This window comes from Papaver somniferum, chromosome 4 (genome assembly GCF_003573695.1).
Source record: "Papaver somniferum cultivar HN1 chromosome 4, ASM357369v1, whole genome shotgun sequence".
NCBI lineage: Eukaryota > Viridiplantae > Streptophyta > Magnoliopsida > Ranunculales > Papaveraceae > Papaver > Papaver somniferum.
This window is the reverse complement of record NC_039361.1, coordinates 90,237,752-90,254,924: the sequence shown is the minus strand read 5'-3', so window position 1 is coordinate 90,254,924 and position 17,173 is coordinate 90,237,752. Positions and strand designations below refer to the sequence as shown.

Below are 17,173 nucleotides of genomic sequence, written 5' to 3'. Positions count from 1 at the left end.
AAGCTTCAAAAGTTGTTCATGGTTCTTCTGCAGGTCAAAGTACCAGTGTAAGGGTTGGATCTAAGACAAAATCCAATAGCCAGAGCTGTGTTGGTGGATCATCTAAGAAAGCTGCTGCAAGATCTGAAAAAGATGTTAAGGGAAAGGCAACAACAAAAGTTGGTTCTTCTCAAACCTCATGTTTAAATCAGAATTTCAAGCAGGTTGGTTCAGTTAGCAACAAAGTCACCTTTACAGTGTCAGATCCAAATGGAAAGAAGAAAACAAAGAAGTACATGAAGATCTGAATTGGTTTTTTTGATTGTGTTTCAATTTGTTTAGAAGATATGTATGCAGTTACTCCTTATCTTTTGTGTAGTTTAAGTTTGAAGGCATTGGTGTAGTTTAAGTTTGGAACTTTAAAACTTTGAAAACTTTGAACGGATGCAGTTTCTTTTGCAGAACAAGTTATGAAATGTTCAATTACAACTTCTGAGTTTATTGCATTTTCAGATTTTTCTTAAATTCATTACATATTTCTAGTACTTTTCCTTTCAATGTTTCTTTTGTTTCAATTACAAGTGCATCTGATTCCCATCTAAAAGCATCACGGTCTTTCTTCTTACATACCAGGTAAGTTATATTGAGATTGTGTTGATTCTTGCAAACCCTTAGTTCTAACTTTGAATTGCAGTTCTGTTTGAAGCAAGGTTGATTTTGTAATGGATAGTTGTTGAAAAAATGGTTTTCTTCTCCACAGAAAATGCAGCTATTTGGACTTGGAAGCTTGATTTGAAGTGTTGTAGTTGTAGAAGAAGCAAGATCACCACTCAAAGTAATTGCAGGTGGGATTCAAGCATTTGAATAAGTCCCTTCTATTTGTTTGATCTGTTTTAGATCTCAACAATGCTCTAACTCCATTACAAGGTACATGTTTGCACCTTGAACATACCCATGGATAACTCTTGGTTTCATGGTCTTCTTTGTCACACATATCACACTGCACCTTTACGCCACTACTGCTACAATTTGATAAAAGATGAACACCACCAACGATTTTTAGATCTTAATGAAAAAAAGACAGAGAAGAAGATATGCTTTTATTGAAGATAATCCTGCCGTTAGGTACTGCGGGGGGTACATTTTTATCTGACATGTGGCATAAATTATGACGTGTACAATGTACACGTGGTTACACAGTCAACACCGAGTAGCTGTGCAGAATCGGCGATTCAAAAACACGGAGAGTTTGATGATTCTAAGGGCTTAAAAGTTTTTTCCTAGTACATTAACGGCGCCAAAAAGGTGGTTAACTATAACAGGGATGCAAGTGGCGCATAATGATTACGCGTTACAGAGTTGCAGGCTGCACACTGTGTAGACTGTCAAGTGCTAAGAACGGCATAAACCCGCAGGGCCAATGAAGTGCAATGGTAGAACTACATTGTAAATGCATTTGGCTAAGTAATGAAGCTATTGACCGACACAATGAAGCTTCATTAAGTAGAAGGCAAGACAAATCCAAATTTGCAGGATGCAACATGCGATGTTGGCATGTTGGCATGTCCGTAGAATTAATCCCCCCCAAACTCAAGGATGATGCAAGAAGGTATAATAGGCCAAGAGTTGGTCTATGCGTTAGTTCAAGGCTGGAAAAATCTTGAATAATGCAAACAAGCTAGTAATGCAAGAGTGCGCATTATTATTGTCAAGCAAGTTGTCTAAGTAAAGCAAGAATAACTCATATGAGCATATGGAACGTGTTGGCATCAATTAGAAATCATGTTGGCATGAATTTGGATTAACTAAGGCATCTTAGCAAGTTCAGATCAGGGCCATATGCAGTGGTGCATCAAGTTGGCGTAAAAGTGGCACATTATAGATGAAGTGTTGGTTATTGGCTTTGCGAGCATGACAATGAAGTGAGACAAGGTGGAACGGTTATAAATTGAATATGTAACCATATTAGTGTGTCTACAACCGTTTGGGACAGGTGTGGCGTGATTTGGCAGAAGTTGGTAAAGGATGAGTACTTGTGGGTGATATTGAATCACTGAACTGCAAGTATTGCCGGTCATGTCCCATGAAAATTTTAGGCGATTAAATGGGCATGTGTCAGCTGGTATCAGAGTTGTGTTAGGGGACACAGTTGCTGATTTTTCTCTCTTATACTCAAGTTAATGTCATTTGTTAGTCAAACTCAGTGAAAAACTGTTCGGGTTTCACTAGTATGGAGACTAGAAGAAGTTGGTCTTGTGTGTAAATATCAACTGGAATAAACTTCGAAGCTTGAAGTAGCAACAGTCTAGTAAAGTTCATGGCAAAGGTTCCTGAATTCCAGCCCAAAGTGTTAGGAGAACGCGCAAGAATCATTGAAAACCGGGTTTCCAAGTGATGGCATGACAAAACTAAGGAGTATGCTGACTTCTATGGTGCAAGCCAGGTGTTGAAGTCCATGTTTATCAAAAGTATGAAAATATTACGCATTTGGAATGCATATCTTTGTGGTGTTATCAGTAGCGAGCACATTACAAGTGGTAGTGGGAATTTTGCAAAAATTCCTGAATGCAAAGATGTTGTTGGCCTTTGCAGTGGCAAAGGAGATGAAGAACATGTCTATGCGATAGATTGAAGGTGTTTTCATCGTAGCCAGTTGATGGATGATTAAAGTTATCTCTCTTGAATGCATGTACCTTGGTGGCAATGCAAAGTCTGGTTGCGAACCAGCATGTTTGTGGCAATGTGATGTCATAAAAGAAGAATTGTATGGCCAATTCTTATCTAGCATAAAGCTTATTGAAAGGCTGAAGAAATAGGTGCAAGTTAGGGGAAAACCGATACACCACGGTCTTGCATTTGCAAAGAGTTCTTCATTGATGCTAGATGCGCACAAGGAGTGTGTTTGCACCTGGTTTATGAGTGGGATCAATATGTTTGGACAAGGGTGTCCAAACACCTGCATTTGATCATAACCACAAGCAGATGTTCTTGTCAACTACAAATCAGTATTGCTACAAAACTGATTTTGGAAAAGGGGAAAGACAAGAGTTGCTAGTTGTGCATGGGCAGTAAAATGAGTTCCAAGTTTGAAGAAGAATGCTGCATTATTGCTTCATGGAACGTAGGAAGTGACACCTCATTTGCAAAGATTATGGCCTTGTTTGCAACTGTCCAAAGTGTTTATCCGTGGAAGTCATTGAGTGATATGACTTTGCTGAGATCTATGGTGATGCTCAGAATCACCAAGTTAAGTCCGTCCCAGTTGTGCAAAGGTACACAAGTTTGTGTCAAGATTTGGGTGCTAATTGGCATAGAATGTATGCAACAGTAGCATGCGCCAAATGAGATTTTGGCATGGCCAGAATGCATGATGCGGTTGGAAATGCAAGTTAGACGAATTGTAGATGCATGGAAAAAGAAGGACAAAGTAATGGTGATGCATAAGAATGGCATGAGGTCATTTTTGAAGAAACCTTCATGAAAGCTAAAGCAAAATGATAGCATCAGTCTAGAAGGAGTATTCAACTAATTTTCAATTGTAGTGTGCTTCGTTATGGGAGTGGAATACGAACGTTGATAAGTATAAGAGTGCATGTGGCAAAGTGAATTACTACATTGGGGACAGTAGGTGTTGTCTCGCTTCCTTTGTTGCTTAGAATCGAAGATGAAGCCAGTATTGCAAGACTTGTTATATCTTACAAGTTACAATTAGTTGGCACGAGTATTTTCTCAAGTTTGAGTATACTTTCAGTTTGGGTCGAAGTGGACCTTGGTGTTGGAATGAAGTCTCTCTATGTAAGGTAGTAGTGAATGAGGGTATTTGAAGTGAAAGATCTTGCCTCTTTCGTTCAAAGTAAAGCTAGTTCGCGTGGAAGATGCTACACATCATGTTAAGCCAAAATATGCAATAGAAGACGCTGAAAGTGAAAGAAGAAAATAGAGGAGTTGGTGGCATAGTCGAGTTTTCTGTTGAGAGTTATGTGGAAGTGCAAAGGCATTTGGCAGCGAATGCATGGGGTAACACGGCAATAATGAAGATGTAATTCCATGAAGTATATGAGTTAAGAGTAACTTATTGTTAGGAAGAACATGATGTTGTTTTTCCGCCACGTTAAAGCGCAGCAGTTTGAAAGAGCAAGTGATGCCTAAAGTGATGGTTTCAAAGGCGCGTGAAGAGGAACCCAATCCAGTGAGACAACCGTAAAAAACCGGGTATCCTAAGTCATGACTATACCAAAGTCATGCATTTCAATCAAGGTATAGCGACAATGCAAGCAGAGAATAGAAAGGTGCTGGTTCTTTAGCATACAAATGGTGCAAAGCTAGGAGGCGTAATTTACAATATGATTTGGAGGCCAAATCTAGTGTAAGTTTTGTTGCATTGCTGAAGACAACAAAGGCTATGGATAGCATGCATACCATAGTGTATGGAATCATAGCATGCATACCTTAAGGCATAGCATGAATTGGCGTAGGCGCGTATGATTGAAGAACACTTAGTCTACAGTAAGGCCTGTTGAATTGCAAGAGTGCAATGTCAGTCGGAATTGGAGGCAGTAAGCTAAGTTATGCATATCAGGGTGATATGTTGGTTGTTTGAAGTGTACACTTAGGCACGGAATGGCTAGAATAAAATATTTGTGATGTGGATGCAATCGAATGAGGACCATTGGTTTAGAGTTAGCCAAAAGAGTACTGTCGAATTTCAGAAGAGTTCTGAAAATACATGGTGCAACAGATCGCAAAAGAATTTTGGTATTGATATACGGCTTGAAGAAGAGTTGGAACGTATGCGCAACGTATCAACAAAAGTTCAAGATCAGTAGGATCAATGGAAAGACAATAAGCTAAGTGATGGCATTTGGTACTAGGCATAAAAGTTTTGGCAAGAATGAGGGCCAAACAAGTTTGCTGAATTATGAGAGTGGCTCAGAAGCGTACAAGGCCGGAGAACAAGTATATTGAGTATACTTGGTTGCATTCAACGAGGTAGTTGAACAGATTAGGTGGATGAGGTCTATAACAGGGATGCAAGTGGCGCATAATGATTACGAGTTAAAGAGTTGCAGGCCAAGTCAGTGTGTAGCCAGAATGGCGCAACACTGTGTAGACTGTCAAGTGCTAAGAACGGTATAAACCCGTAGGGGCAATGAAGTACAATGGTAGCACTACATTGAGAATGAATTTGTCTAAGTAATGAAGTTATTGGCCGATAGAATGAAGCTTCATTAAGTAGAAAGCAAGACAAGCCAAAGTTGCAAGATGCAACATGCGATGTTGGCATGTTGGCATGTCCGTAGAATTGAGTTGGCCCAAACTCAAGGATGATGCAAGAAGGTAGAATAGGCCAAGAGTTGGTTTATGCATTAGTTCAAGGCTGCCAAAGCTTGAATAATGCAAACAAGCTAGTAATGCGAGAGTGTGCATTACTATTGTCAAGCAAGTTGGCTAAGTAAAGCAAGAATAACTCATATGAGCATATGGCACGTGTTGGCATCAATTGGAAATCATGTTGGCATGAATTTGGATTAACTAAGGCGCCTTATCAAGTTCAGATCAGGGCCATATGCAGTGGTGCATCAGGTTGGCGTAAAAGTGGCACATTATAGCTCAAGTGTTGGTTATTGGCTTTGCGAGCATGCCAATGAAGTGAGACAAGGTGGAACATTTATAAATTGAATTTATAACCATATTAGAGTGTCTACAACCGTTTGGGACAGGCGTGGCGTGATTTTGCATAAGTTGGTAAAGGCTGAGTACTTGTGGGTGATATTGAATCACTGAACTGCAAGTATTACCGGTCATGTCCCATGAAAATTTTAGGCGATCGAATGGGCATGTGACAATAACCACTGTTAGTCATTTTTTTCAATAAAACGGTCAAAACCGGCATATATTTGCAAAGTTCAATTAAACGAGCCTACAGATGTAACGCTAAAAAAAAAGAGACATATATCTGTTTTTTATCCTTTTTTCTATTTAACCATCATAACATTCGTTATTTCAAAGAAAAAAATACATTTTTTCCTAAACAATGTATTTTTGGTCCGAAGCATGCTCACATCCGTCAAAACACGTTATAACGCTCATGGCCTATGGCTAACATGTGACCCTTTTTCAAACCTTGAATTGTGCACTCTTAAAATCTGGTAAAGAATTTGCCTGACGGAAGGATAGTCCCACCTTTGCCTCAACATTCTTTTGGTAACTTAATTGTGCTAGTAGTGACAGAACCAACAAAACTGAGTGAAATGGACTTGCATGCATTATTTGATGGGAAATCTGAGGAATGCGATAGAGAAAATCAATGGTGATTATGAAAGTTGGAGGTAAGTTCACATAATAGTCTCGGAAAATGGAACAAGCTATCCGTGATTGAACCATTTTTTTAGTGGGGCTTGGCTCCACACCGTGGCGATGCACTTTTTATTTGGCGTGTGGGGTTTTGGTCCGCCGCGCCCCGTAGCGATGTATTTTTGAATTGGTGTGGCGGGGAAAATATATTAAATAAGTGGAGAATATGCGTCAGATTTTATTTATTTTTCCTTTTAATTTGGTGTGCGCAGGGGTTTGCCTCGCCTTGTGGCAATGCATTTTTGATTTGGTGTGCGCTTCGCTCCGCCCCGTAGCGATATATTTTTTGATTTTGGGTGCATGTCGATGAATTTTTGATTAGGTGTGACGGGACAAATACACTAAATAGGTTGTGCAGATTTTATTTATTTTTTCCTTTTATTTTCGCAGAAAATATGTAGATTTTTTCCACCTTTATATATTAATTTGGAGGGTCACAATCAGGTTCAAGCAACCTAACTTTGATATTAATTTGCAAAGAAAGATACCATGATGTGGATAGGCACTAAGGACAGCTCAGTTTCAGTGAAGTCTGCCTATAACTTTTTATGTGATAGAAACCATGTTAACATACCTGTAGATTGGAAAGGAATATGGAATCTCAATATTTTTCCTAGGATAAAAAAAAAAATTGGAAAACTTTAAGCGGTTGCCTGTCTGTTAGGGAAGTTTTAGGTAAATATACCCCTATTGATGTCCACTGTCCCTTATGCGCCAACTATGTTATTGAAACAATTATTCATCCATTTACTAAATATGTGTTTCTGAAGCAATCTGGAGAGGGATATCATTCCCTCATAACTTCTATTCTGCCTCTAATATATCTTACAAAGATTGGTGTCTTATGTGGTTAAAAGATTGTGCTAACAGAAAATTTTTCGCTTATGTCCTTTGGTATATTTAGAAATATAGGTGTAAAGTTGTTTTTGATAATGTTAAGCCTAATCTTAGTGATCTGATAGAATTTATTAAGAGAGACAACCCTCAATACCTGTAAAAAAAATTGGGTAGTGTTGTAAGTGTAAGATAGAGTACTCCCTCTGTGTGTGATATATCTCACCCAGGTTGTGTCCATGAAAGTTGTGACAGCTTGCAGGATGTCTCTTACGTCTATTTTGACGCTGCTTTTCAAAGCAAATCAAACAAGTTTGCTTACATTATTGTGGAAGTGGATAACAAAGGTTTATTTGTTGACTTCGCAGGAGGGACAAGTTGGTGTTCAAGTGCTGAAGAGGAAGAATCCACAGCATGTTGGGAAACAATAAGATGGGGGCAAAGCAGTAAAAGGGAAAGACTAATATTCCTCAATGATAATCAGAATGTGATAAGCATCTTAAAGAAGAACGATTTTGCAGTAAACTGGAGGTCAAAAGCTTTTTTGCTCCAAGTTTTAGAACTCAAGAAATTTCTTACTAGTTCTTCTTTCGTATATATACGGAGATCATGCAGTAGTCTAGCGGATAATTTAGAAAAAATCCTTAATAAATATGCGGATGTGCATGTTGATTCTAGGTGTTAGGAGAAATCTAAAAAGGAAAACTGGTTAGGTATTCTATGTAGTCAAAACAATGTATGTTCTTTAAGTTAGTTTTATAAAATTTCCGTTTATCAAAAATATATATATATATATATATATATATACAGTTAAACCTCTATAATTTAATAGCCTTGGGACCACTAAATTTTATTAATTTAAAGAGATATTAAATTATCGATAAATTAATAATTTATTATTTTAAAGATAAATTAATAATATATTAATTTAGAGAATATTTCCTATTGATAACGTCAGTAAATTGAATTTGACTCATTTAATCTGAAGGATTTGGAATTTGAAGTCTTCTACTATTGACTATTGACTACAGAAAATTACATATTCATCAATTGGAAATTGTTGGTCAACAACTGTAATTAAACCATTTAAATTGTTGGTCAGTCAATAACCGTAATTAAGGGTAAAATACAATTTGATTTGATCTTCAAAGAAAAAAAAAGGAACTATTGTTTCATATTTTCCTAAAGTTTGATGTGTATAAATTTTTTTTTAATTTTCTTATTAGTAATTATTAATTTATATAATATTTGGGACTTATAAATAGTTAAGGGAGATTTTTGAAACGTATTAAATTATTATATTATCGAAATTATTATTTTATTGGGTACATTATTTGTATGTCCCTACTTTTGATACCCAATAAATATATCCTTATACAACAATAAATATGTCCCTACTTTTTAGTAACCTTATCCATTTAAAATTAGATTACCTTAATACCCTCACCCATATAATATTTTTCTTTATTTCAAAATGAAACAAATTTCTTCATCTACCACTTCACCACCACCACTAGCACCGCCACCACCAACATTCAACTATCATTCCACCACCCACTACCAATCACCACCACCACTAATATTCCACCACCACTCCTTCACCACCACCAGTTCCTCCACCACCACTAGTCCGTCGCCGCCACCATCACTAGTCCGCCATCGCCACTGCCACCGCTGGCTCGAATATTTTTGTATCAACAATAGTAGTTGATCCAAATAAAAATATAACCAACAGTGGAAGTTGATCCAATTTAGGGGATCAACAATGATAGTTGATCCAAAAAAAAGAGGATCAACAGTAGAAGTTGATCCATGTAAATGGAGTGAACTTGGCGTGATTCGAACACGCATCATCTGGCATGGAGTCAGTCATGCTACCATTGCACCACAAGTTCAATATTTGAAGAAATTTTGCATGATTTAAACTACAAGTATGATTTAAACTACAAGCACGATTATACTAATCCAAGGAAATGTTGTCAACAATAGGAGTTGAAAGGATCAATAACAGTAGTTGATCCCATAAAAAATTGGGTCAACAACAGGAGTTGATCCCATAAAATGGATCAACAACAGTAGTTGATCCCATAAAAAATTGGGTCAACAACAGGAGTTCATCCGATAAATGGATCAACAAAGTAGTTGATCCATAAAAAATTGGGTCGACACAGGAGTTCATCTGATAAATGGATCAACAACAGTGGTTGATCCATAAAAAATTGGGTCAACAACAGGAGTTGATCCATAAATGGGATCAACAACAACAATCGATCCCATAAAAACGTATAAACAACAACAATTAATCATCACCTGTAGCTTCATAAACAACAATCCAGACTTCATAGACGTGTAAACAACAACAATTATCTCCATTCCATTCTGACATACATTAGCAGCAATTCAGTTATACTAAAACACAGACCCATTCCTCCACCTGCTACAGTTTCAGATCCACCAACAGAACCATCAACCACCATCTATAATCCATAGCAGCAACCACCAGTTTCAGTATCAATAATTTACCAAAAACTAAAAATCAAAACTTAATCATACTAGTTTCAGAATCAATAATCTCGATCTCAATTAAATTGAAATAAAACAAAAAAAAATCAAGTTAAATCATAATATCGAATCGATATTTGGCTTCAACGAATCGAACATGCAAAGATATCTTTGAATCTTCAACTCGAAATTCAAAAATCGAAACCCTGAAAATCAAATTGATCTCTGCATCTGGTTTCGAAATCAATCCCTAACCTAAGATGATGAAGAACAATTAATAACTAGTTGAAATCAGTTGAAATCGAAACAAAATTAGTGATCAATTTGTTGATAGTAGTGGCTGATGCGGCGGAGCTGGTGGCGCTGGTTTGTGGTGGCGGCGATAAAGAAGAAGAATGAAGTTTCTGTATAGAAATGAAGAAGAATGAAAGAAAGAGAGGAAGGTTAAATAAGGTAGTACAATAATTATTATTTTGGAAAAGTTTAGTTCTTACAATTATACGATTAGGGATAGTTGTAAAGTTTTCTAGGGATATTTGTGAAAGCCCATCAGAAGGAGGGACAATAGTTCAATTACCGCTATTTTAGCACTATAGGCCCAAGAAGGGACCAAGAAATTTTATTATTTTAGCGAGTATTAATTTACAGAGGTTCTACTGTATATATATATAATTTGGAAAAAAGAGTCCTAATATAGTAGTTACCTGATTTCGAAACTGAATTTGGACTTCTATAAAATTCCATACACGGTAAGTTAGGTTTTCCTTTTAAGTTTGTAACTTTTGAACCAATCATACATTGACAAGTGTCCTCACCAAAACGCTTGTTTCACAAAGCTCAAAAAAGACCTATTTCGGCCAATAGGAAACGAGGATTTCCTCGCCGTCCAACGTGGGAGCTTTATTTGTCTAGGCCTTTAAGTCTTTAGATACGTCCCTCTTAATACACTCTTGATTCATCTAAAAAATGAGCACAACCCGAAACGTATAACACCACCACCTACCACTTTGAATATCAACCGTTGAAAATTAACGGTCGAAATTAAAATTGTGCTCATTTTTTTGTAGGAAGTTAGAGTTTAATACGAGTAACATATCATCAAATATTGAGCTCAAATTCGTTGTCATTTAGACTCTAAAGAAAAAAATAATACAATCTTATATGGATGGTGTACACATGAGATTGTCCATGGATCCTCCCTCGTATAAAATTACTAGTTGGGTGTGGATTTCCTTTCTGTGAAGCAGAACCATTTGGATATGTCCTGCGAATTTGTTGGTGAAAAATGGGACTATGTTATGGGATACCAGAACTAGTGACGGAATAGAAGCATGGATGAACCTTCGACGAACGGGTCCAAGAGCATAGCTCAGTGGTATCCCATCAACTCCAGTAAGGAGGAAGTCAGGGGTTCATTCCCTGCCGCCGTAAAGGTTTGTAATAGATTAGTTGTATAGTGGGTTGAGCGGTGTTGGGTCTGGCAGTGGGGCCAGTCCAACTGGCTGGGTTCGGGTAGGGATCTGGGTCCGGCTTTCACGTATCAAAAAAAAAAAAAAAAACCCTTCGACGAACATTAAATGACTGTATTCAGGTGCCTGGGATGGAAATCATATCAAACAATCTCAAATCCTTCAAACGGTCATGAATGGTGACTGGGACGGTAAAACACAGCTTGCTTTGTGCCTGAGAATGCTACTGACCGTTCCCAAAGGAGTGGAAAGAGATGATTTTTCACTGCTTTTTTGTTGTACTTGTTGTACAAGTCAGCAATGCAATTGGTGTAACATGAATTCATTCAGTCAAGTATCGACTTTAATGCATCAATTGTTTGCATTAACATTTTGATGAAAATAAGAAATACAATTTCAAGTAACAGGAGATTCATCCAAAGCAACGGTTTTGCTCGGAGGAACAAAGATAGATCACAATGAAGGTCCACATATAAATTTAAGGAAGAATGAGGAGTTTAACAAAATTTGAACCAAATGTGAATTATGTTATTAGGGAAATACATACCTGTCTCGTTCAAAGCTCCTTAGAATACAACTGCGGAAAGAAAGGAAAAATAACCCACAACCACTAAACTCTCTTCCTTTATGAATGTGAAGTGTGGTAGCTTGTAAACTCCATTTGATCTTCCATATATACAATCTTCGTATAAAATCAGAGGCGAGGTCCAGTGTTCTCCATGAAGAATGGTGTTCGTGACACTAAGGACCTGACACCCCAAAACAATCGATAACAATCGAGAAATCCCCACAAACAAGTGAACAACAGACAATGTGTATTCCACTGCCTAAGCAATGTTACCCTTACGCATTTGCAAAACTGAGTCTGCTGAGACAGAAAAAAGATGCATCCGTCTGTCTCTAGCCCAAAGATAACAGAAGAACAATTCTATGCAATGAAAGCATAAACTAGTTACTTCCGGTTTTTGATGTGGCAATCTCTTCTAAGTGCTTCCACACACCTTCTCGCTTTATTCTAGTCTCCACCTCTTTTGCTTCATCTTCTTGAAATTTACGCAAGCATTCGCCAAATAGTTCGTGATCAACATCGGAGAAGATTTTGCGGACATTTATGGTCAGGCTTCGGACTGCCTGATTCCAATGATTTCTAGCATTTCTCTCCAAGGCTGGGAAGATGATGGGCAGTACAACTTTCAGGTTTTGTTTGATCAAGTTCTCAATGTGATCATTGTTCCATAAGAACAAAGCCCTTTCTGCTACCTGCGCACAAGATAACAGAACAATGGATTATGATTAGGCAACTGGTGAGTTGTAGGCATTGGATTGAAGTCTTAAAATACAGCACACAATGTGAAACATAATATGTACAGAAGCATTTATGTGAAATCCAAATGAGAAAGACGCACACAATACAGACGACATATAAGCAATTAAGCATCATACAAAGCAGACCTACTCAAAATTTCGTGTATGTTATAATTTGCTCTTTTTTACCAATTTACACTCATGTTATTAAGCCATAGCCTAATAGTCAGTTTTATTTAGTTACCACATTATTCTCTTTCATGGAAAAAAGAATTCCCCTACAAAATTGTCTGCAGGTGTTTCAATCAAGGTTTTAAAAAGCGAAAGCGTGGGGCGAAGCGCTCTCATACCAAAGCGTAAAGCGCTGCGAAAGCGAGCTTTTTGAAATATATAATACTATACAAAAATAAGAAGTTATCAACCTAGTAAAAGAAAACTACGAAGTTCAGACATAATGAAAGGGACAATTATACTAACTAAGCATATGACATACTGATATTGCATATTCTACCCAAGAGCTATTTAAATATACTAGCCACGAAGGTCTGCATCATTCATATCATCATGTAGATAGTCATCATCATCATGATCACCATGCCCTATAAATTAGGTTTATTAGTATTTAGTTCGAAAACGTGAAACAAGCCCTACTTGGCTTCAAAGGCCGACTTTTCACTTTCTAATATAAACCAATTCGTAAAGCGGCGCTCTAGAAGCGCCTAGGACCTGAAGCGCAAAAAAGCGCCTTAAAGCGCGCCCCACAAACGCCTTTTTAAACCATGGTTTCAATACCTACTAATGCATCATCTTTTGTCTGAATTCTAGGATAAAAACATAACTATCCCAAGTTACATCACCTAATTCATTAATCTTCATTCGATAAGACCCCTTGGATCCATATAAGCCAAAGTGACACTTCTATTAACCTGATTACTAGAACGGATCAGATTCTCATGATACTACGCGAGTGCTGTCATTTATTTACCACAAGTAGCTTGTAGCAAAGAACACGTCTATGGTGACCGAAGAAGCTTCAGCAGGTGTTGACATGAAAAAATCAAGAAGCACTTACCATTTAAGGATTATGAATGTTGTTTAGTTTATTTAGTTTGTTGAAACTTCACTAATCGTCTCTCTTGAGTAGAGTTTACTGGGAGTTTTCCTTTTGTCTCTCTTGAGTAGAGTTTACTGGAAGTTTTCCTTTTCCAACAATATGTACTAGACTGCCTTTTACAGTCAGTAGATCTTGACTCTACTTAATTAACAACATACATTAGCTAAAACAAAATTAAAATTGAACCGACTTGGGAAGTACAACACTGAAGATGGGAAGAAACAATATGGCACTCATCAATATACTACACATGTTATGCCTCATCAGGCGTAAAAATATAATTTCGCTTACGTTTCATTTAGTATGAAGACATATTCGTTCATTAAATAAATAAAATAAAAGACATATATTCTATCCCCAGCATAAGTCAGAGTGCAAAATAACAAATATTTGAAATTAGCACAACTGTCAACCGTATAACAACAACTGAAATGTAAGTGTAACTCATCTTCAACTGTAAGTCATTTCTTAATCTACTCTAGATGACATATATCTAGTTAATCTGTACCATAAATCTTATTTCTAGCCTTCTTTCGCTATTAACCAATCAAATCTAGATATTTTCCACTAGAGAAACAGCTGCATGTGAAAGCATCCTATCAAACAATAGTGGAAATGTAATCATGTGATAACTTCATCATAAATACTCAATATGCACTAGATCACAGCCAATTAGTGTTTCCAACATATAAGCATCACTATGACAGGAGTCTCAGTCTTAATAAAATTGGACGAATTTTTGAGATAACGCATTATACTTTTTGGCGTAGGAACAACATACAAATGGGGATAGCAGCGAGTGAATGCTAGATAAAATTTTATACCTGAAAGTGTAAACTGCTCAAGCAACGAGCAATCTGGGAAAATAAAGGCACCATACAGCGTTGAAATTCTGGAGGCTGAGTCACTTCCAAAACCTCCTCCAGCTCTCCTAAAAACATGACCTCTTTCGAACTATTCGTTACTGGCCAGTACTTTAATACACCCCGAATAACAGTATCGGCAAGCTTACAGTCCTTCTCTACAAATTGAGTGATGCAGTAGGATAACTGCTGATGGTACATGGGTATACATTTCGGTTTGTGCAGAGGAATTAGAACCCTAACAAGAAAGAATTTGTGTTCCTCTTTTAATGGCAAAGCGAACCCATTAATTATGCTGCCCAATATCTCTAATAGCTCAGCTATCCCATTGTGCTTTTCTGTTTCGAATATAAACCGGTAGAAGATGTTGTTGATAGCTTTCCTAATGAACGGGCGATGTACCATAAATTTGCCATAAATGCGGTGAAGAATTGTTTTCAAGTATTCCCTCTCCCTAGGATCTTCAGAATCGAAAAGGTCTAGCAGTCTAAGAATAAAATAGTGATCAATATATCTTTTAGCCAACTTTGCATCCGTTTCCGGGGATGCAACAAATCTTAGAAAGAACTCATACACAATTTGCAAATGTGGCCAAGCTGGATCCATTAGAGGCTCTTCTTCGTCCACATCAAAAGCTTCGACTTTATTTTCACGAGGTGGAGTCGTAGGTACTCTAAACAAATTTATTGATACCATCGTCATAATCTCTTGCATAACAGTTTCACCGAACTTTCCATTTGCTGAAGTGACATAATCCACAAGCTCCAGCAATGTCTGTCGCTTGATATCCTTTTCCTTCAAATTCTTTGTCGGATCAACAAAATTAAAAACAACACAGCACAGTTTCAGCTTCCGTGTGAACAAATTTTGCCTCTCAGAGCTAGGCACGTCTCTTAAACCAGGCAATGCTTCAAAAGGAGAAGCAGATGGCGAATCACCAGTACTACCATTACTCCTTGTATTAGCCATCTGTGACATCACTGTATTCCCTTGATTCAATCCTTGTTCCAAAGTTGAATCAGCAGGGTTTCCTGATTTTGTAGCACTTGCTATATCACCAGCACTACTGCTTTTAGTGGACACATTAGAAGATGGAACAGAAGTTCCACCAGGTTGACCCGCCTTGGAGGACGGCTTCCTTGGTATCTTACCTAGTATCTGTCTGAACATAACTAAGATGATGAAAGAAACAATTTTTCTCCCCCTCTTTTAGTATAATTTACAATTCAGCGATACAAAGAAAACACCTTCAAACCCAAAGAAAACACATACGCAGATCGATCATCTATCTCAGAGGATCAAACGAGTTATTTTAGACCAATGATTGCATTGTGAGGAAGTTTTGGTCCACCCCAAAAACTTCCCCTCTGTTGCTCTTCCATCAAATAAGATCCTTACCCAACATCAACAACCGTAACCCATATTATACTTTCTTAGTTAAAGAATCAATGTAGAAAGCAGCACTTGGAAATAAACAAAAACCCTAACTCAAATTCAAACTCTAGGCTTCTTTTTACCAAAAGGTGTAAAATTTCCAATCTCCTCCTCAAATTAAACCCAAGCTGGATCAAAACATAAACAGATCAGTAGTATACAATTACCAAAGACAGACTCATAAAAATTGAAACTTTGAGAACCAATCATTAAATAAAGATAAAATGAAAGAACCCTCTAAGATTTATACAGACATTAATTCATTACATTAAATTAAATTCAACCCCTAGATTTAGATTAGTGTATAATACTTACAAAAGAATGAAGCTCATCAACAATTACAGATTCTTGAGTAGCAGCTGAAATGAATAATTTTGTGTTGATTTATTTTTCTAAATATGCCTAAAATTAAGTTGACACTAAATACTAACAAATTTATTAGATATTTTTCTTCTGAATGGGGTTTGAATTCATGTAATTAAAAGAAAAGGTTTTTTTTGTTTCGGGGGGATTTCTTCTTCTGGAATTTCTTTTCTGATACAAATCAGTGTCCTCTCCTCTGCGTGTCTCTCCTCTGCGTGTCTCTCTCTTACTCCGGGGTTTGGTCTTCGGAGAGAGAAAGAAAAATGTATGAATTACAACAACACCCACAACTGGACCTCTGAAAAGATGGATATTATTGTACATTTGCTAGGAATTATAATTTATTCTATAAACTAGTTGTTCGTGAAGATATAATGAAACGAACGTAATTGAAACCGTCACACCACGCTAATAGAAGTGAAGAGGATATGCTTAGAGCTTCTCCAATGGAATGTGTGAAGGAAAAAATCTTTATCGATACATAACCATATTTTTATAAAAAATCATCTCCAACACATTGATGTGAGGATGATGTGGTAAAAAAAATGTTAGACATCTTCTAGGTGAACCTCTAGTTTTAGACATTCACTTAAAAGATGTCTTCTCATCCTAGTCACACTTTTATTAATAAAAATCATTAAAAACAAAAACGGAATTAACCAATTATATACCTACAAATAAATAAAAGAAGGATACAACTTTTTATGGGTTGGAGATAAAATTTATTTTCTCCTAATATTTAGGATTTTATACCTAGAGGATGTCTCAAAAGTGATGCCACGTATGAAACATCCATATTCACCATTAGAGAATCTCTTCGAGCAATTCCTATGGCAATGTTCAAATGAAGTTGTTTGTTGAGCCACGTGGATCGTCAAACAGGATTTTCCGCTATGGAAAAGAAGTGAGCGATTGATAGTTAGATGCGCGATCGGATGTCTTACGCTGGCCCCCGA

The 17,173-nt window shown here is 37.0% G+C and overlaps 1 protein-coding gene across 1 annotated transcript; it reads right to left on the bottom strand.

Annotated features, from left to right (window-relative positions):
* Window positions 1-11,485: 11,485 nt before the first annotated feature.
* LOC113276104 (serine/threonine protein phosphatase 2A 57 kDa regulatory subunit B' theta isoform-like) lies at window positions 11,486-16,505 on the bottom strand. The gene is made up of 3 exons (XM_026525688.1): window positions 16,170-16,505; window positions 14,382-15,982; window positions 11,486-12,398 (listed from the first exon to the last, which is right to left on the bottom strand). Exons 2-3 carry the CDS (start codon window positions 15,588-15,590, stop codon window positions 12,087-12,089), a joined length of 1,521 nt encoding a protein of 506 aa, XP_026381473.1. The 5' UTR covers window positions 15,591-15,982; window positions 16,170-16,505; the 3' UTR covers window positions 11,486-12,086.
* Between the last annotated feature and the right edge of the window lie 668 nt (window positions 16,506-17,173).